Consider the following 21,071-nt stretch of genomic DNA (forward strand, 5'->3'; position numbering starts at 1 on the left):
AATTTCGGTACTTGACCCCATTGGATGAAACGGGAGTCCGATGGGCTTTTTGGTGGCTTGTTCCTTTTTTTGGTTCTTAATTGCCACGCTAGTATTTGGTTAACTTCCTTCACACTGGTTTCAGCTCAAGGTGTAACGCGAGAGCAAAGCAGCAGCGGGCTGGGATAAATGTGTTTTTTTTGCACGTTTGTATATTTTAAGCAGTTTGCACAAGGAACCTCACGGCTCCGTATCACCTTGTCGCCGGTGTGAAGTCGTGGATTGCCTGCTTTTCCAGATTTTCAATCGAAACAGGACGCTTTTAAAATCATCTGAAGGTAAATTAATGGCATTTTAGAGCATGTTTTCTTTGCTTATCTTTCAACCTGTTTGCCTGGGTCAATTTCTCTGTTAATATTGTCACTTCATTCGGAACCAAAATCAACTTGGTTTGCATTCGGTTGTGAATGTTTTCTCGTGTCAGGTTCGGATTTTGTATGTTTGGGTTGGGCTGGGCTTAAAGGATGCATCGATTTATACACACATGGTATGAATTGAACAGCGGCCTGCGCTTCGTTTGTTACACCGATTATGTTTATTATATTGGCTACGTTTGTATTTAATCGCTGCGCGTGACTGAAGGGCATCGTTAATCACATTTTCGCGTGGCCGGTTGTATGTAGCGATTCGTGCTCGGATAAAAACAAATATCCTTGCAGGAACATTTTTTCTTGGGCATAAAAGGATACAAAATAGAACATTAATCTGTCTTAAATTCAAAGAAATCGCTGGATTTTGTGGAGGGTTGTATAGTAAACTAGCCTATATGCTCAACGTTTAGTGATGTTGTTGAGAATTACAAGATTTGATGTTGAGGAATTCAAATCCCTGTTTTAATCGAAACGCGCATCACTTGACAAACGAATCTACGCTCGTCTCCGACATAGGCTAGCTGTCCTGTTTTATTCTTAGCCGCCTCGAGCTCTTTATCCGACTAAACTTCTATAAAGCTCAGAGAAAATCGATAGTATAAGTGGACTCTCATGGATTGCCGTTGTTTGATATGGTCGTGATGTGGACCCCCTGTGATAATTATCCCGAGCTTGTCTGGACAAATTCCACGTAAGCCTACGTTTTGACTTGAAATCATCGTTTGAATCGCGTTGATGTCATTCCGTGTTATCACCTTGCCCTTGTAACGCCAGTCGGTATGTAGATAACAGCGTGTCTCTCATCACACCCTGTATCTGTCTGTTTACATTCTAGGTTTCAGTTGTAGAAGTTCATGACCGCTTTTAGCGCTAATGGCCCGGATATTTACGCGGCCGCTCCGGGAACTGTTGCCCATTCACCAGCGATTGATCGTTTTGCGTGAAAAGTGCAGATTTTAAGCTGCGTTCGGTAATTTCTCCCAAATTAGCAGGGTTTACACAAAGCGTTTTAGAAATATCCTTAAAATGAGGTGATTGAGGAGTTAGATTAAGACATCAGTCATATTCCAGAAGAGTTCATTCTACACAGAACGGGTCGCCTATGGGCGTAGCCATATTGAGATCACGTGACTAGCGGAATTATGCAATTAATTATTACCGGTAAGTTGGTAATTTTAACAATATTAATACATTGACTTTAAATCAATACTCAACTGTCGTCAGTACTTCTAAATAGAATCTAGTAAAACAAGTTAACAGCATGGTCGGGTCCAGATTGATAGAATATACTGGCAAGGTGTTTGAACAGAATACATTCAAGTGGGGAGAAAAAAAATGCATCCAGTGTATGCAATACGTGTTACTATTAAGTCCAAAACTGGGTCGAATAAAAGTTAGCTAAATTTAGCCTTTACAAAAACGTGCTGAGTGCACCTTTAAGTAATTTGCAAGAGATCGAATTCTTTATATGGTATTTTAACCCCCCTGTCTATGCCATTTAATGTGAATCAACTATGATGTCTTGCTTAGCCCATAATGGTCTATTGTTTTCCCAGTTGTCTGTAATGCCAGCTGTTGTTGTGACCCCCCCCCACCCAAAAAATAAACCCTGATTGACCTGACCAAACAATCCAAAGCTAAAACCAGTTTGATGCTAGAATGGTACATTGAAATGGAACAGAGTACATTGTTGGGTCTCCTTGTCCTAAAAATTATGATAACCCCTCTTTGTTTCAACGTGTGCCTGAGCTCAGGTCAGTCAGAATAGTGTTTGGCAGGGACAGCTGCTTTCAATGGTTGTTTTAGCCATACCACTTTGACAGCTTTATTTAAACGGGACATTTTTACCAATGTCTCTTGCTGCTCCATTAGACTTAGTTTTATAGCCGATAGTGCCATGTATTGATTGGTTGTGCTTTATTGCATCCGGTGCGCTAATGATTTCATCAGTTGAGTCATCTTGGGCTGGAACCATCTTGGGGTTGTCACTGTGGTGCTGCTCCTCAAGTCTGTGGTCGGTATTTTGGCGATGACATTAGTTTGTTTGTTTTTTTGTGCTGCATAACACACGAGAGTGAACTCTCATTGGTTCTTGCGGTTCCGTTTACCACAACGGGTGAGTGCGTTGATGAATGTTTACATGTGAATAAAATCCTAAATTCAGTTTATAAAGCGATTGAGAGAATTTGTAGAACTAATCCATATGAATTGAGCTGTTTTGTTTTAGCGTCAAAGTGGTAGTTGCGTAGCTGTCAAATCTCTGATTTGAAAAATATCTTGGGTTTGGAATGGGTGAGTAAATGATGACAGAATTTCTTTTTGGATTAATTAACCCTTTAAGGGTGTTTGTATGCATATCTATTGATGTCCTGGCCAATGCAGCAGTCACAGATTGGACCATTTAACAGCTTTTGAGATATGTCTGGTTTGGCTTCAGCTTAGCCGTGGGGTCGTCGAGTTGGACAAGGCCAAATTTTCTGTAGCAGATGAATTGAATTAAATAAACCACATCATCAAATTGCTTTGCTCATGCTTATTCACCACCAGTCCACTGCCTTACAGAAACTCTAACCTAGTTTAGTGTAAACTCGATTGACTCCACTTCCAGTAATGTGAATTCCAGACAATCATTTAGTCCTGGTATTCTTCGTTTCTTGTGAAATGGCTTCCTGAGTTTTTACCAACGGGATAATCTACTTGGTTCTTGACGTTGGTTTCGCATTTGGAAAGAACATTTTGAAATACCCCTTTATTATGTTAAATCCTTTCTGGTGGTTTTATAACCCCCAAATCTGCTGAAACCCAGCCGCTGACATAAGAGCTTTTAACCGTCAGCAAACCAGTGCTAGATAACTTGGCAGAGAGTTTATTTGTGTGTTTTTTAGATGGAGCTGATGTCCCGTTTTAATCCTCCTGGGCTCAGTTTCTGTCCATCACAACGTCCTGCTGCGTGTTCAGTATGCAAACTACACCCAAACATCACGCCACCATTCACCATCTGTTCTTTCTATCCTTCCCTCTCTCAAAACTCCCGCCCTCTCCGTAACATCTTCTGACGCTAATCTTTTTTTGTCCGTCTTGCACATCATGAGATGGTTCCAGGTTTCTCTTTACTCAATTTACACTCAAAGTTTCGTTTCTTCAAAATGCCTTTTACACCACTTTTACTTTTTGTCCCGTGTCGTTTTACAGCCTCTTTCTGTCCAGGCAGCCCCGTTCTGGCTGTGCCCAGCCCCCGTCGGCACACAATGAGGAATGTCCTCTCTTAATCCTTACATTACGCATGGCAAAATCAAACCCTGCTGGGTCATTAAGCCCCATTCACACCCTATACTGAGACAACACAGACGGCTCGCTTGTCTGGGGTTAATCCCGTTGGATGAGTGGGAGCGGGGTCGTCACGTTTCTTCCTGTTTATATGCATCGTTACTACCGTTTCACACTCCCTGAAGTCTGACACTTCAGCTCGACCCCACACACACAATACCGACCCATTACCCTTCCCTACTACACCCATATAGTAGCCATTTACCAGTGCTAGTGAATGGTGGAGAACATTTACAGAAAGTGCTGATTTGTATAATATCTATATGGGTGTGTTTGTGTGTGGTGGATCAGAAAGTCGATAAAGTTTTATTACTTTGAGCATATTAAAGAATTTCCCCCTTCTGCGAGGAGATTATTTCACTTGGGCAGTTTTCACTCTCACAGTTGTGGGTGTATATGAATGTTGCGACGTCCTGTCTCTTGTCCGTATTGAGGAATGTGGTGTGCTCATAAACATGCTGAGATGTAGCTCAGGGAGAAAGATGGGAATCTGGGTTTTCTAGCGCTGCGCAGCATGTTAGATTTTGTTCTGAGATGTTAACTGATATGCAGGCCAAGACAGAATCAGAAGAGAATCCCCCCCATATTTTCCTTTTTTTTTTAAATCAGCAGAGCTTAATAAAAAGTTTTGGCTATTTTCATTATGCTTTAAACTACTGATAAGAATTTAGTACTCTTGTACATTTGACTGTTTTTAAAGGGATAGTTCACTTTGAAATTAATTTGATATGTTTTAGCTTTCCTCAAGGGCATCCAAGATGTTAGGTGTTTTTGTTTCCACAGTTTTTGATATTTTTGGGTCAAACCATATGTCATATAATGGAGGTCTATGGGGTTCACGTCAAAGAGCATGCACAGAGAAGTCCAAATTAAACATGATTTAATGACTCGAACAGTATTTGTATTGTTTTTACCTCTTGTAACCACAGCCACGTCCAAGTGATCTGAGGGCGCAGGCACTTTGTGGTTACAAGTAACAAGAGGTAAAAACGATATAAATACTGTTCGTTTTCACACACAAACCGCTCGTTTTGTGTCTTAGGCCATCAATGTGTACTTACATGTACGAGTCATTAAATCATGTTTAATTTGGACTTCTCTGTGCATGCTTTTTAAGGTGGACCCCATAGACCTCCATTATATGACTGACAGACAAGAACAGTTTGACCTAAAAATATCAAAATTGAAAATACTGTGGAAACAAAGACGCCTACATCTTGGATGCCCACATCAAAAATGTATTTCAAAGTGAACTCCATTCTGTAGATTTTCCTTTAAAATAAGAACTGGCCTAGATATTACTGGCTGTCGTTTTCTACATGGGAAGTGAAAGTAAAAAGTGAACATGCCCATGCAAAGTGCCCATGCGAAGTGATGCCCATGCAAATTTCAGAGGTCAGTGTGCAAATGCCGAAAAGTGAATCATCAACTTGAGATACAGGTCAGACTTGTGTAAAGACTTCATTTCAGATGTCTATTCAAAATATTATTTGTAGTAATTTGCCAGATTTTCAAAAGTTTGAGATCAGAAAGTTTTTTCTAATTTAATAATAAAAAAAAAAATGTAATCAGAAAAAGTCCTGGAAACTATTTAAAACATTAAGCAGCACAACTGTTTCTGAAGGATCATGTGACACTAATGCAGAAAATTCAGCTTTACATCACAGGAACACTTTCTTAAATGTATTGCAAAATGGACGGGCTTTTTGGAGCTTCAAAAACCCAGTGACGTTACAAAGCCGGGAAGAGCCAGGATATTATTTAATATAACTCTGATTGTGATTTAGCTGAAAGAAGAAAGTCATAATACACATACAATGTCTTGAGGGTGAGTAGCTAAATTATGGGATAATTTTTAGTGGAATTCCTTTAAGAAAAACTTTCATTTGCAATGCAAGCTCCGTTTTGGACCGGCCAATTGAATGCACACAACAATATCTTTATGCACAATATATTATCTCATGGAGTCAGTGTGGGAGTCCGATGACTAATTGACTGTAATGTGTAGGGAGTAAAAGAGATGGAATAGGAGGGGTGTGTTGCTGCACTCTTTCAGTGTTTTTTTCATGTGTTGATCTCTTAGGAGTGCATGTGCCAGTGGTAGCGTTGTGAGAGCACGGCCTTGTATGGGCAGATTGTGTGAGGGGTGTGTGTTTGTGTCGTTTATGTCTGCTTTTTTACCTCTGCTGAAATCCGTTTCGTTATTCGACCTCTCATCCCATTCCGATTATTTTTCCGTTTTCGCCTGGTAACGTCAAGTTACAGAACAGATGATAACTTTCTTGTGAAAGTACAAGTTAAAACTAAACTTAACAATTAGAATGAGGATACAGATATTTGTTAAACAGAGGCCTGGGTCCTGCTGCTGGCTCTTATTACAAGAATGCAGGATGTGGCCAACTACAGCTGCATGGAAATAGCTGCACGTCTGTCTATGACAGTTGGTTATGGCTCGGCCCTGAGGAGCTGGAAGCCTTGTGCAGGAATTTGGGTTTGCAAGGACTCGTTATTTGTTGCTTTTTCGTTTTGTATCAGTTTCTCTAGAATGTGACATTTGCTTTGTCTCTAGCTGTCATCTGCAGATGTTTCTGAACTGCTTAGTGGGACGCGGTCAAAATCCATCAAACCACTACACTAAGTAAAAAGACACACACTTTGGAAAGGACGTCCCCATGCGGAAAGCTGCTTTATAAACTTCATTCAGCTTCATTTATTTCATATCTGATAACACCAACTCTCAAAACTTTTTAATTTAGCTTAAAAACTTACTTGCATAGGAGTCTTAGCTTAAGGGACTGATCTGAGAGCAACTCTGAGTAAAGAAAAGACAAGAACTTTCGTCTATTGAGGAGGCGGGGTTGACCCCGTTGCTATGTATGACACAATCTTTTAAAGACTGATTGGTTGGTTGTCTGAGGGGGAAAAAAGTGATTTTTAAGTATAGGGTCTATTCTAAGCCTTCACTTTGAAATTACATGCGTCATTTTTCCTATTTGACCATTCTCTCTCTCTCTCACACACACACACACACACGTTATACGTGTATATAAATCCTTTTTAAAGGAAGGGAATAAGCTGTTAAATTATTCATAGGCTTAGAATGATAAAAAATTGTTCCACTCTTTCCAATTACACTGATTGCTGGCATGTCTATTTAAGTGGTGGTTTGAGTGTTGGTTTCAATAACAAACATGGAATCAAAACCAAGAAGGACGAGAAAGCCCGACTGGACAGAGGAACAGTGTTTACTTTACTGTTTGCCTCTTTTAGTGGATGAACACAAGGCCATCTTTAAAGGGGTCATGAACTGTCCTTTTAAATTTTATTATATTGTTGTCTGAGGTCAACTTATGACGTTCACTTGGTTTTTACATTCAAAAACATCAAAATGAATAAGTAATCGGCTATTTTCTACCCTAGTTTTGAGCCTAGCTCAGAAATGCTCGGTTTTTATGGGCGTGTCGCACTGAAGACTTGGAAGTAAACGGCCACTGCTGTGAGTGGATAACAGTTTTACATATTATAATGAGTTTCGACTCACTCGTCGGTGTACGTGGGGGAAATTGTTTTTAAAACGTCCAACGATGTAAAATGGCAACCGGAATGATTCCCCCATACATGTTCGACCCAGAGTCCGTGTGTTGCACATTGTCGGATCCAATATACATTCAATACAACATTCGGGCCGGGTGTCAATCTATAGCGTTTTCTTAAATCACTGTAATACATTGTCTGCTGCAACACATTTCTTCTCTTCCACAACTCCTCGTCCGTAGTCCTAACAACTTTGACCTTAAGACCTCTTTTAAGGGTTAAGATACTTTCCAAATTACTTTTTTCTTTACTAGGATTTTTTTAGGAGTAAATGCCCATTTCTAAGAATTTTCTTAGAATTGTGTCATTAGGAGCTACTCTTTGCATTACGTTTCTTTATGAATACGGGGTTTAGGATTAGGGAAGCACGTTTTAAAATGTCCACATGGCACCTTTTCTAATCCTCAATCTATACGTGTAAATTCCCTAATCCAAACAAATAACAGATTAAGGTATTAAACAAGACAGACATGGGATTTAACGAGAGGCAGACAAGGTTCCTACTTTCAAAATCAGTATCATTTTTTAGTGTATCTTAAACCATGGTCATTTTTTAAATCGGAGAGTGACTTGTTACTTCTAAATGAATTGGTTGGTTTGGTTCAATGCATCAGTCTGAAAGACTCATTTGCAGATCAGTCTTGAATCAAATAGATGAATAGCTGAAAAGGCCATGGAAAAATCAGTTCTTATTTTTAAGTGTGAACCGATTTGGTTTGGATGATAAAGTAGGCTTTTTTTCATGAGCACCCGAAGTGCTTTTGCTGGTAGATTTCACTGATAGTTCTCATTTTCGTTTAGTTTAACTTGATGTACAAAAATAACTAAAACTAGTACTGAAACAAAATAAATTGTATAACTTTATACACATGAAAAAAAGATGCTCAATTTAACTAAGATGAAAATGGAAAATATCAAAATAAAACTAATTTAAAATATGAATAAGAGGTTTGGGTTTAGTTAAAGTTTTAGAGGTAGAGGTAAAGTTTTTTTTAACTTTTTTACTCTTCTCTGACTAAATTGGATCTCTTTGTTTTTAATGTCCCCGGTTGACCTTCACATGGAGACACAGCAGCAGGGCTGCTGGGTAATTTCTGGGCAGAACGATGACTCCCCAATTCATCATCTTGGCCTGTAGGATGACAAGTTTTGTCTCTTGAGTGTCTTCCTTCAACATTGTTATTCAGTTTTGCTGTATGTTGTTTGCCTCCTCTTGATTCTGCCTCACACACTTGAGCCCACTCATTTCCTGCATGCTGATGAATTTAAAATTTGATTTCTCTGCTTGCCTCATCATTGTTACTTCATCCCACTATTTTCCCCTTTGCCCTTTCTTAATTTGCTCTCTTGATTGGTAGCTTGGGCTTGTTGAAGAGCCAGAACAATAGCTCAGCTGCTTGGCCCATCTGTATTGCTGCAGACGAGGAACAGATCTGATGCGGAGGAGGAGGGGAAGGAGAATGGAAGAAAGAGGGGGGGTTGTGGTTATGTGGTTAAGGAGTAAGACAAGAGGATTCTGAATAAAGGAGTTTGGAGAATGGAGAGGGGTGAATGGGTGCAAAGCCCCCCTCTCCACCACATTGACCCTTTATCCTTCTTTCTTAGAGCCCAAATTCCAAAATCTTTTTTGCTGACAAGCTTTTGCATCAGTGCCTGAAGGAAAAATAAAAGACTGGCATAGTGCAGTGCTCCAGTAAGAGTTATATTGAAATCTTCTTTTAGAATTCTACCAAAATTTAATTTGGGTTTATTTATGAGACATAAAAAGCTGTGGATCTGAATTGGTGTTGTGTGAAAAAGATGTCTGGGACTTTGGTGTTTCTTCACTTATGACATCTCTGTTTACTCTTGGCAGACAGGAAATTACTAGTTTATCTGGACAGTAGGTTTCATCTACTGGTTCATTCAATGGCATCATGTCTTTGTATAGGAGGTGGTGGTGATGGCTTTGTGTGAATAATCCACACAAATCAGAGCTACAAATCATCTTATATTAATATTTGATTTTAAAAAATATATTAAATTATGGAGCCATTTCTGACTAATGTATTGGTGAATGAAAATGAGTGAGAAGTGAATGACAATGTCATCAGTTGTAGAATATACAGTGATCAATGTTACTTTCTGTAATACATGACAACTTGTCACTGTATTTCTGGCCACCACAGTTGTTGTGTTTTTATTTTATTTTTAAAGGATATTTTTATAGTATTTCATTCTATATTCGAAACTATTTTAAAACTACAGTGATCCTTTAGGATGCTTGACCTGGACGTGATCTTTTTTGTATTTTGGTTCTTTCATAATGCACCATTTCCTGTTTTTCCCAAGTCACCATTCATGGGAATGGTTCCCTTTAGAAAACACTGCTTCCCATTTAACTGAATGTTCTCTCTGTGGAGTGTATTTATTTCTTACTCTAAGATTACTTAAGTCTTTCACACATGGCAAAAGCTTTTCTCTGCTAAACTGATTGTATTTGTGTCTTTCCCATGTTTTTGCAGGGCAGTTATTGAGTTGAACACATCTGTGATCCCTGGGTTCAGTGTGTGAGCAGCACTGAATCCAGCAAGTGTAATATTGGAGATGAAACCTGATGGGGTGGCCACATCACCATCTGAACCAATGGAAACTGAAGGAACAGAACCGGTAACGCATCCAGCCAGCAGTGATGGGGCATCTCAAAATGGCACTACATTACCTCCACAACCTGATGAACCCCAAATTGAGCAAGCAGCTCCTCCAACTGTGAAGGAAGCTCCTGGGAAAGCAGTAGATGCTAAAAGCAAACCCAAAGGCCCAGTCAAAGACAAGACCACAACAGCAGGTCCGGCTACCACTGGACCAGGCACACGACCTAAAGCAACCCAAAGCCGTGCGGCTAATGGCCTCACAAAGACTGCAGCGAGTACCTTAACCAAGAAACCCATTCCAGTGGCCCCCACTGCAGCAGACAAGAAAAAACCCACCTCTAATGTTGGACAATCTGGTCCCAGTAAGAAACCTGTTGGCTCTTCTACTGCTGCTCCAACCTCAAGGGCCCAACCTAAAGTAACGACGGTAGGAACTAGCAGATCCATGACAACTGTTGCCAGCGGAACGAAGACCGGAACAGCTGTCGGCACAGCAACCAGCTTGAGTAGAAGACCTGCCACTAGTGCTGCAACCAAACCCAAAACCACAGGTAAGGTGACCTGGCATGAGTTTAGTTCTGGTACTTCTAAGTTTGGATTCGGGCATGCACAAATTACTCATCGTAATTAGAAAATAATCCATTATTGTCATGTGGTAGTTACAACATGCGCCTCTCATGGTGTAGTGAGTCATTATGTGCTAGTTTTCTTTTTTTGTGTAAAATAAATGTATTTTAATCGTGGTTCTTTTCATCATTGCTTTGCATCATATTTGATCAGATTCATATCCCAGTGAATTTTCACTTTGAAACATTTATTTATTTCAATTTATTTTCTTCAGCTCCAGCTCCAAGGCCAGCTGCTGCCAAACCCAGCACTTCAGCCACAGCCAAAACCACTGCAGTTCCCAAAACTAACAGGTAAAGCAGCTTTTGGACATTTGACTGTATTTTAATGGAAAATTGAAATGCTGGGAACTGAACAAATATTTGACTTGTGTGGCTATAAAGGAGAACTCCGGCGCAAAATGAACTTTTGGTCTAATAATAATAATAACACATTGGTACCTAGTCAACCGTTCTCTGAGATTTGTTTTCATGATAATTGAAAATAAAGAGTTATCTCTAAACTTAGTTTAGTGTATAATGCTAGTAAATGGGGGCATAAAATAAGTAAAATGAAATTGCTAGTTTATACCACTAACAAGGTTCAAAATAGCCCCGCACTAACAAAGTAACATAATGAGGGTCCCTAAATACAAAACGTTTTCAGATTTGTTTTCATGATAATCGAATGTAAAGAGTTTTATCTCTAAAAACTGTTTGTTTAGTGTATAATGCTAGTAAATGGGGCATAAAATAAGTAAAATGAAATCATTAGTTTATACCACTAACAAGATTCAAAATAGCCCCACACTAACAAAGTAACATAATGAGGGTCCATACATGCAAAACGAAGCATTGAGAGCTTTGTAAGTGTACAGACTGTTTAATAAGAAGATACTTTACAAAGACAGTTCACTTCGTTAATACAGGCGGCGCCATCTTTGGAAAACAGTCTCGACAAGTCGAACCACGAACGCTGTTCATGTAGTTCAAAAGTTTGTTAAACTTCATACAGTTCAGCTCACTTAGCACGTCGTTCGTGGTTTGACTTGGCGCTGCCTGTATACACGAAGTGAACTGTCTTTATAAAGTATCTTCTTATTAAACAGTCTGTACACTTACAAAGTTCTCAATGCTTCATTTTGTATTTAGGGACCCTCATTATGTTACTGTGTTAGTTTGGGGCTATTTTGAGCCTTGTTAGTGGTATGAACTAGCGATTTCTTTTCACTTATTAAATGCCCCCATACTAGCTTTATACACTACAGTTTTTAGAAATAAAACTCTTTACATTCGATTATCATGAAAACAAATCTCAGAGAACGGTTGACTAGTCTAGGTACCAATGTGTTATTTGACCAAAGGTTCATTTTGCGCCAGGGTTCTCCTTTAAGGTATCAATAAGGCAGATGTGGATGCAGTCACATTTGGAAACTGCTTTGTGTTTAGGACACCAGAAACCATATAAATATCAATGACTGCATGCTTTTTGCAGTGGAATGGTCACTATTGTGTGTCTGGCAGTTATTGGCTCAAGTTTCTGTCCCTTTGTGAGTCATTCTCCCTGAAAGACTGCTTAGATCAGGCTTAACCAGTGTATAGGCTCAACAGTGCTCTTTTTGTTGATGATACACTGACTCTGGGAATGATAATTGGTATCTTCACTTGAGTTAACCTGCTTTTATGATCCAAGTTAGCTACATTTACCAATGATGTTCATCTTTTTTGTCTTCAATCTCTTGTTTATTCCTTTCATCCCAGTTTTATTTAAAACTGATCAGTCCCAATCATTTGATTCTGATAATGATTATTTCTTTCCCCAATTCCTTCCCCAATTTATTACTATTTATTCTTTCTTTTATGATTTAAAAATGCGCAAACTGCATGTAAATTTGTATATTACATCATTTTGAATCAGTCATGGATTTTTTTCTTTGATCAGATCTAAAATTCACTTTGTGATCTTTAATAAATATATTTAGCATAAAAGTAAAAATACAAAATTATAAATAATCACAAATGACTGCATGGCATTGAAGTCATTGGTGAAAAAGTTTGTGAACCTTGTTTTGAAGAGTTAAACTGTTTGTTGCAGCTGATTACTTCCATATCTGATCTCCTCAATTGTACGTGGAGTTAATGTGGACATAACCGGTCTTATCTGCTGATTACAGATTAATTATGTGCTTAATTATGTCTATTTATGTGGTAGTGTCAGTTTACAAGGCTGTTTAGACTCCCTTTTTATAGTGCGTTTTAGGCAAACTACAGGGTGTGTGCTTCTGCGTTGACTCAGAATTTACTCTTGAATGAAATGCTCAGAGAAAAATTAAAGGAAGTTTATGAGCATTCATTTGATCTTTCTATTTAGGCGGGTACGTTTTCCTTTGATGCATGTCATACAATGCTTATCCTCACTGTAGCTTCAAATGAAATGTTTGCACTGTGCAAACACAATCATGCCCCCACTGTGAGAAATGTAAACTAGTTCCATCAAAGTCGTCTCATGATCAAACTACAGCTTCTCCCTTCTCTCCTCTTTGCTTTTACTTTTACTTTTCTTTCTGGTATATGTGCCAGATATATATATTTTTGTCTTGTGATTGTGAGGTGAAATAAGATTTTTGGCCATGGTTCTTCTGACAGTCTTACTAGACCAACTGTCTTGCTCGCTTGCAGTTTCATGGGATTTGGATAAGTGCTGTGCTCGCCACATCAAATTTCCTTTTGTATTTGGAGTTTTTCTGTCTAGGTTGCAAAGTGAGCCTCTTGAATTTTTAGCCTGCGGGAGTCAGAGCATTTTTTTCCCCTTGAACTGAGCTTCTGGTTAGCCTATCTCTATTTGTTTTCCTTTTTCCTTTGCTGCAAAATTACTAGTAAACCAGATGGCCTTTGTCACATTATACCACAAGACAAATGTTTAAATATGAATGAGCTTATACATTTCAAAATGGTGCTAATGAGGTTGAAAATAAAAGCATCTCAAACCCTTAAAGGTCCAGAATGAATGGAAGAGTTAAAACCTAAGTGAGTGATGTTTTAAAGCAGCGTGTAAATGCTGCCCAATGCTCTGCTGAACACTTTTTAATTTTTTTTAATTTATTAATCCAGAACCGTATCTTCATCCTTATGGCCATTACTTAATTAAAGCTTAATTATTGATGTTTGTTCCTGTGGGTGTTGTGTTCTTTTCCATTGTTCCTCCTATAGGAACAACTTTGACCTCTTAACCCGAAGAAAAGCAAAAAAAACCACTATCATTCACATTTGCAGGGCATTTAGTTTTCTTAAACTTCTTGCCCAGTTATTTTGTTGTTTAGGACTTTGGAAAAATAAGTACATAATGGTCAACAGCATGTTATTGTCGAGTCTTGTCTTTATCAAAATTATAGCCTTGGTGATTTGTGTTCTGTTTGGCCAGAAATATAATGAGCCCTAATCAGGCAAAGGTTTTTGTAAATACCTAATCTTTTGGATGCCTGAGCTTTTGAGGTCAGCATGTCTGTGGAAACTGCTTGGTTCGTACCTTCCAGCTGCATAATTTTAATCGGGTTGATGCCATAATGCTACAGAAATGAAGATGATGAATCAAAGATGTTTACTTTAGTTTATTTGCTACGCTTATCTTATGCCTTATGCTCTCCTGTTATATTAGTCGCCCTCTATTTATGTAATGTGATTGCAGCCCTATTTTCTTTTCCCTCTTGTTGTCTTTATTTAGCTTTAATTTGACCAAAGATGGTTTAATCGGTGTCCTAGAAAGTACAAATAAACTTAATGTAGGTCATGGAAATGTATTGGGAAATTCCAGTTCTTTTGTTCTCATCCTTTTAACAATTGGCCATTGTTTCATAATAATTTGTGGGGGTGATGTTGCATGTGGGGCCAAGCCATTTGACCATGTTCTCTATTGTGCACTTCTATTAGGAACGCGGTTATTAGTGTGGAGTTGAGCTTTCCAACATGCTTCATGTAGTAGATCTGATTCTTCCTTGCTTACAAAAAGTATTTAATGATGTTTTTGATTATAAAGACTAATGCAAAGGTCATGACATGTAAACAGATGTTAATCTGTTCCGATGGCATTCTGCAGTGTTTGACTGTGTCTACATTTAATAGGGCTGTGCTCCAAAACAATGACAAAATCTGCATTTAGAAGATGTAAGCATTCAAAACTTAGTCTCTGTCTTCTGCCAGTAAGGTTTAATGTTTTTAATGGCATCACTTTGCATTTCAGCTTCTCATCAGGTTTCCTGTCCAATCAAATGCTCTCTAAATTATAAATAGATGCTAAAGTTGCTGCTAAAATCGGTCACTCTTAACACATTTACTGTTTGCTACATGGTGTAAAGATGTTTTCCATTGGGGCGAATGAAGTCTGGTTTCATGTTAGTGAAATGTGGTCAATGTGAAAGCATCACTTTATAAAAATATATTAACTTGTATTAATATATTAACATGTTAGGTGTGATTAATCACAATTACTTACAGTAAATTTTGATTAAGCAGCTATTTTTCAGTCAACAGTTTTCCTTGCATATTACTGTGATTATTATTGTCTTAAGTTCCTACTTTTAGTTCTTATTAGTTGCAGCCTGTTATTTAGGTTAGTAGCTTGTAACTGTTATCTGGGATTCACTAATGCAGTGTATACACTGTAAAAGACTAATTTATTCAGTTTACTTAAATTAAGGCAACAAGTTTTTACAATTGAATTAAGTAAGCATAACTTAAATGGAGTAAGAACTTGATGCAATTTTTGCAAGTTTTGTCAACTTAGTTTTATGTGATCTGAGGAAGTGTACTTCCTCAGTACACTTCCTTCCTCAGTACAGATTGGGCAATTAATAAATTAATTGCTTTAATTACTATGTTTGGCTTTATTTTACATGACAATTTTATTTGCTATCGTTATTTGGGTTATACTGACAAGAGACAGCAAATTGTAATGGTCTAAATAATAAAAAAAACTAAAATACTTGTTACCATTGTTGTGGTTTTCATGCTGAATGTTTAAGTCTGTGTGTGACTCAGGCAAAATTATAAGATATACTCTTAAATATTTGAGGGATTATATCAACCCAATTAAAAGTTTATGCCATAAGTGTTAGCAATAAAATGTTAAAAGATCATTATTATACATTAAATATAATTCTTATATATCAATACATTAATTCAAAACATGAAAATAATTTAAGTGTGTGTGTGTGTATATGTATACACTTCCTTTGAAAAAAAAAAAACCCCTCTGATTTTTAATTTTGCATCACTGCATCAATTGGAAAAGAATTACAATAATATTAAGTTCCAAGTGCCCAACCAAAGAGAACACTAATCATAATGATGGTGAGACATTTTTGGAAATAGACATTTAAAGGTACAATATGTAATAATTTTGTAATCAATTATAAACAAAATTACTCGCACACTGTGATATTTTCTATAGTTGTCTTGTGTACTTAAAATATCCCAAAAGTTCCCAAAGATTTTTAATTTCAGAGAAATTCCGATTTTAAATAATTGGCAGTCCCAGAATCCCTGTTCACTTGTTGCCTGTCAATGATGTAATATTGCCATTATCCCTGGTTTCCTACCAAAACTACATTAAGTGAAGTGATGTTACGGAAATGATCATCTTCCATTTCTCCCTAATGTGGTCTCTTACCAAACGCTTTACCCATCCCCACTCCTATTTCCTCATTATCACCATTTCTACTCCCCTTTCTAGTTTCCTCCTCCCTACTCGAATCACTTTCTCTCAGGTTGGAGAAATGAGAGGTAGATGCATTAGTTGATGAATGGCACGAGTGGATTGGATTTCTGTTTCTGCTTGAAATTGCTTTTATGGTACACATGCAGACTACAGATTTACCACCCAAGACAGAAAGCTGGTTTGATAAGAACATATTTTGTGCATGTACTGACACAAAACAGTATCTTGGGAGGAACTGTAATGAAACAAAATATTGCACCTTAAAACGTACCTCGTATATCTGCTTTTTGTACTCAATCATACAGAAAAATACCTGAATGTGTGAAACGCATCCAAAATGCTTAATTTAAACGGCAAACATCAAACAGACATCACTCTTTTTCTAAAGTGCTCATGAATTTTTTTTTTGTGTTCTTTCTTAGGGCACCTGGAAGTACTGCCCCACGACCAGCTGCTATATCTGCTACAGGAAGAACGGCAACCAGTACAACTACTTCTACAGTAACTAGAACAAGCCGCACTGCTACACAACAGCCTGTTAAACCCTTGATTACAGCATCAGCTGCTCGGAAAGGTGATGCACCATTTATTGGCATTTAAATTCATATTATTTATGGAAAAGCCATAAATCCATTGCTTAATTTTTTGCTCATTTCATCAAGTCATCAAAATCTATTTGTCACTTATAGATGTTGGAAAAACGAGCACTACAGTACCTCCAAAAAGAACAGTTGCCTCATCTCGTCCTGCTTCCAACAAGCCTTCAAATTCTGAAGCTCAAAAACCAGCTGCAGTTACCAAACGACCTCCACCAGGCATCAAAGCACCTCAACCCAAACCAGATGACAAAAAAAGTGTACCAACACGTAAGGTGCCCCCTAGTCCACGAAACACTCCCTCACGGCCAGCATCAGGCAAGACTGCTGCGGCATCTCCTAATCGTAGACAAGCAGGTAGTGGGGTTGGTGTGAAGCTTCAGCCATCTAAACCAACACAGTCTGTTTTGCCACTTGTCAAAGGAAAGCCTGAATATAAACAATCTGCAGCAAAGCCTAATGATAAAGAAGCTGCTCCAGAGTTGGTGCAACTTTCAGCAGGCGCAGAAGCTACTGCTGCTGTAGGAACAGCTTCTGCCATAGCCAGGGAAGAGTCGGTTTCAGGCCCCGAAGTTACTCCAACTGTCGAGAGCTCTCTGGATGCACCAACCCCCTCTTTAGATGTGCAGGAAAATGTAGATGTGCAGGTCCCTAATGTAAGCTCCCAAAGTGTGCTGGATGTTTCTAAAACAGAGCCCGATGCTCTAGAGGCCTTAATAGAAACTAGTCCTGCTGAAGTTGCTTGTCCGACAACATCTGCGGTTGAACATGAATCTGAAGGGCATGTGTCTGAAAAAGTTGATGAAAAGCTTATTATAGCTGTGAAACCAATTGTGCAGGAAACCATGACTGCTTCACCGGTTAATAGCTCTGTTGCAACTATACTATCCTCAGGTGTAGAGGTGGCTGAAAAAGCTGAAGCGATTAACAGTGACTGTTATGAAGCAGTGGAAGAAGAAGAGAGAGAAGGCAGTCAGCAAGTATCTTTGTCAGAAATGAGTGGCACCCAGCCTACCGAAGAGTCTCGACCTGGGTCAGCTGGACTTGCTGGGTCTGTTTGGCGTGCAGGTGCCTTGCTTTCGGAGCTTGACTCTGAGGAGGTGAGTTGCAGCCAGCAGGGAGCATCAGAGCTCAGTGCTCCAGGTGTCCTGGAGGGCACGGAAAGCCTGGATGATCTAGGTGATGCAAGCCTTAAAGGGGCTGATGGTGAAGGTGCATCTGTAGGGTCCCCTGACTTTGAGAAGGTTCCTGATATTCTTGCTAACGAAGATGACGATGATGACTATGATGATCGAGTTTGTGACATGGAGGTAGGGTCAGAAAGAGCAGAGGACTCCCATAGGCAACATCATGACAATGAGGACGATGAAGAGGATGAAGATGTAGAAATGGCAAGTGAGGGCATTACTGAGAGTGGGCTTGAGAGTTATGGGAATGCGGATGAGGATGACTTGACCGAAGACTACAGATTAGACAACTTGAACCGAATCCAGCCTCCTCCCATGGTTCCCTCTGCCCCTCTGGCAACCCAGTATAACCAGCCTAGTTACTTTGCTGATGCCTGGGCCCAGCCACCACAACTTGCCTCTACTCTTCCCTCAAGTCCTTCATCTGAATGTTGGCAAGCAGACCCAGAGACCCCAACACAAACACCTGCTCAAGCAAAACTTGATGTTAGTTCTGAAAGTGGCTCTTCCTCCCCTCTACCACCAAACCTTTATGATCCTCCAACTTGCTCACCTCAACAAGCACCACTAACTGCTTCAGATGGAGATGTTAGCCCCCAACCAGGCTTGACACCCTCTCAAACCTGCAAATTCCAGTCTGGTACCTCCAGTCTCCCTGACTTAGCATCTGATGGTAACAGAGACACAAGTATACCAGCAGAGGTGGAAGATTGCAACAAGTTCTCCGATACTGAGACTTCTTCTAAAGGGGAGCTGCAGCCAGAACTGCTGGTCCCTGTCCCCGCTGTCCTGCCTGACATCATGCAGGACCTAGGCATCCACCTTGAACATGATGATGAGGAAGAAGAAGAACAAGTAACTCTGCCAGCTGATGATGTATTGGGTGGTCCAGCAACTGCTCCATCATCTCCTTCATCAGCTACAGAGGATGAGGCAAGCGAGACGGAGGGCGAAATGCAGATCAGTGAACCTCAAGCTGAGCTACCTGGCACTGGGAATGCCCATGAAACTGCACCTGTGGGCCACAATGTGTCCAGTCTGGAGGAGCGTGAAGAAATGGGCGGTGAGAATGAAGCTGGTGGTGGTAGTGAAACCCCTCAGTCTGCCACTTCTGCTGCATCCTATGGCTTTGACTACATGACCTCTAACTCCAATGCCCAGTCATCTGCTGAGAGTTGCAGCAAGAGTCCTGGCATCTTTTCTCTTGAAAACGAAGAGCAGCTCCCAGATGAGGCCAAGGATCCATCTCTTCTTAAAGAGTTGATCCTGATGCCTATTACTGCATCCGGGGAAAATATTGATCATATTGAAAGCCAACATGGGGAGTTCCAGTCCTACTCAGAGCAACAGTACATGCTGTGTGGAGAGTCCAGTGAGTTGCCTAAACCTGATTCAGTACCAAGAGTTGTACCCTTACAGTCAGGTTTGACTGACCCTTCATCCCCAAAGCACCAAGAAGAAGAGCAAGATATTAACACTCAGCATCCCTACTACTCCACTATATGCGAAAAGACTGATAGTCCCATGGCAGGTAACGTATAGAGTGCACTTAAGATTTTGTCTGGCTTGGGGTTCCCCAGTTGATGATGTCTTTTTATTCAGTTTAAAAATAAAAACGCTCATTCAATGGTTCCACTTACACAATATGAAACCGATATTAAAATTACATTTATAAGTATATGGCTTAGAACCTGTATGTGCAATAGCTACTACCATTTACACTTGAGTTGACTTTCTCAACTATTCTTTTTAAAACTAATAATGGGTGTTGGTCTGAAGTCTGAACTGGCATGAAATCGTTTGTTTGTGAAGTCTTCAAAATGACAAAAGAAGCATTGAAGATAAACGAACAATGTAATGGACTTTCAACATATTTTGTGTGTATTTATCCATTTTTTTACTGAACAAATGTATATTCATTGCTTTTTGTATCCTGATGTCTGTTAACTATAAATGCCACTCTTTCGTCCCTTTCCCATCATCATTATCATATCCTGTCCTCGCGTTTCTCTCTTCTGCACTTTAGGGTTTGCTAACCCCTTACTTTTTTATGTCTTATTTGGAGTACTTATTGTCTTGGCGTTAAATAAAGGTTCGATGTTTAACATGATTTCTTTTTACTCTGTATGTTTCTTGAGGTTTGCATTTCAAGGTAATTTGCACTGGTTTATTTTAATGCCCACTGTTCATCCATCACTATGGACTTTCAAACTGGTAACTTTTGAATTAGCCAAATGATAGCAAAGATTACTTTGTTATATTATTTAGAATATATTATAGTATATATAGAATATTTAGTACATAAGGATGAGACGCATTCTTCAAAACACATTTGGGTCATATTGTAATATTTGATTTATTCACTCAAAACCAGTTGCTACCATATTTGTTGTGTCATTATAATTCAGTTACTTATACTAAATTGTGAACTTGAACATTCAGATTTGCACACAAACATACGTAAAACCTTGTGTAAGTGAATTATATAAAGAAATCAGGATGCTTGCAGCAGTATGCCAGTATGTTCCTTTTGCTTGTATTCCTCCCGCCTTCCTCTCAACTCCCTACCATCCAGAAGAGGAAAAACAACATCTGACCCCATCAACCTTCTGGATCTCACCCTCTATCAAGGTGCTTTAAGTCGTCCACCTCATTTTTGTTTTTAATTCTCCATCTTTGTATTTTGATAATGCTGCTTCTGGAGTAGACTTTGCACACCTTCCACTTTGGGACTAACTGGGTGAAACCGCTTTAATCACTCTGATTATTAACCGCTGAAGCTATTTGAAAGGACCTGACTTGCCATATTTACCTGGACTAATTGGACGTCAGTAAATCCCTATGCTGGGTTCTTCTTAATCCCCAAACTGGACTTGCTTTGCACAATGCACTTTTCTGTAATTTTTCCTGTTTTTAAGCATGCTCACCTCGCCAAGGAAATATGCTGTACACTGAGGTGGCTTATTGTGTAAAGCATGTTTTGTTTTATATGCATGGATCTATTGG

The 21,071-nt window shown here is 39.1% G+C and overlaps 1 protein-coding gene across 4 annotated transcripts in view; it reads left to right on the top strand.

Annotated features, from left to right (window-relative positions):
• Positions 1–21,071, top strand: part of prr36a (proline rich 36a) — a 25,507-nt gene continuing 4,436 nt past the window's right edge. The window contains exons 1-5 of one of the 4 annotated variants that reach the window (XM_039687493.2): positions 1–317; positions 9,836–10,515; positions 10,806–10,884; positions 16,705–16,856; positions 16,972–19,596. In XM_039687493.2, the coding sequence (XP_039543427.2) occupies positions 9,918–10,515; positions 10,806–10,884; positions 16,705–16,856; positions 16,972–19,596 (3,454 nt within the window). In that variant the 5' untranslated portion in view covers positions 1–317; positions 9,836–9,917. Of the gene's footprint in view, positions 318–624; positions 1,102–1,414; positions 1,572–9,835; positions 10,516–10,805; positions 10,885–16,704; positions 16,857–16,971; positions 20,176–21,071 lie in introns of those variants that run through there. The other 3 variants (XM_089132022.1, XM_039687501.2, XM_089132021.1) reach the window with 3 other exon arrangements.

The sequence above is a fragment of the Pimephales promelas genome, chromosome 6 (assembly GCF_988280905.1).
Source record: "Pimephales promelas chromosome 6, fPimPro1.hap1.1, whole genome shotgun sequence".
NCBI lineage: Eukaryota > Metazoa > Chordata > Actinopteri > Cypriniformes > Leuciscidae > Pimephales > Pimephales promelas.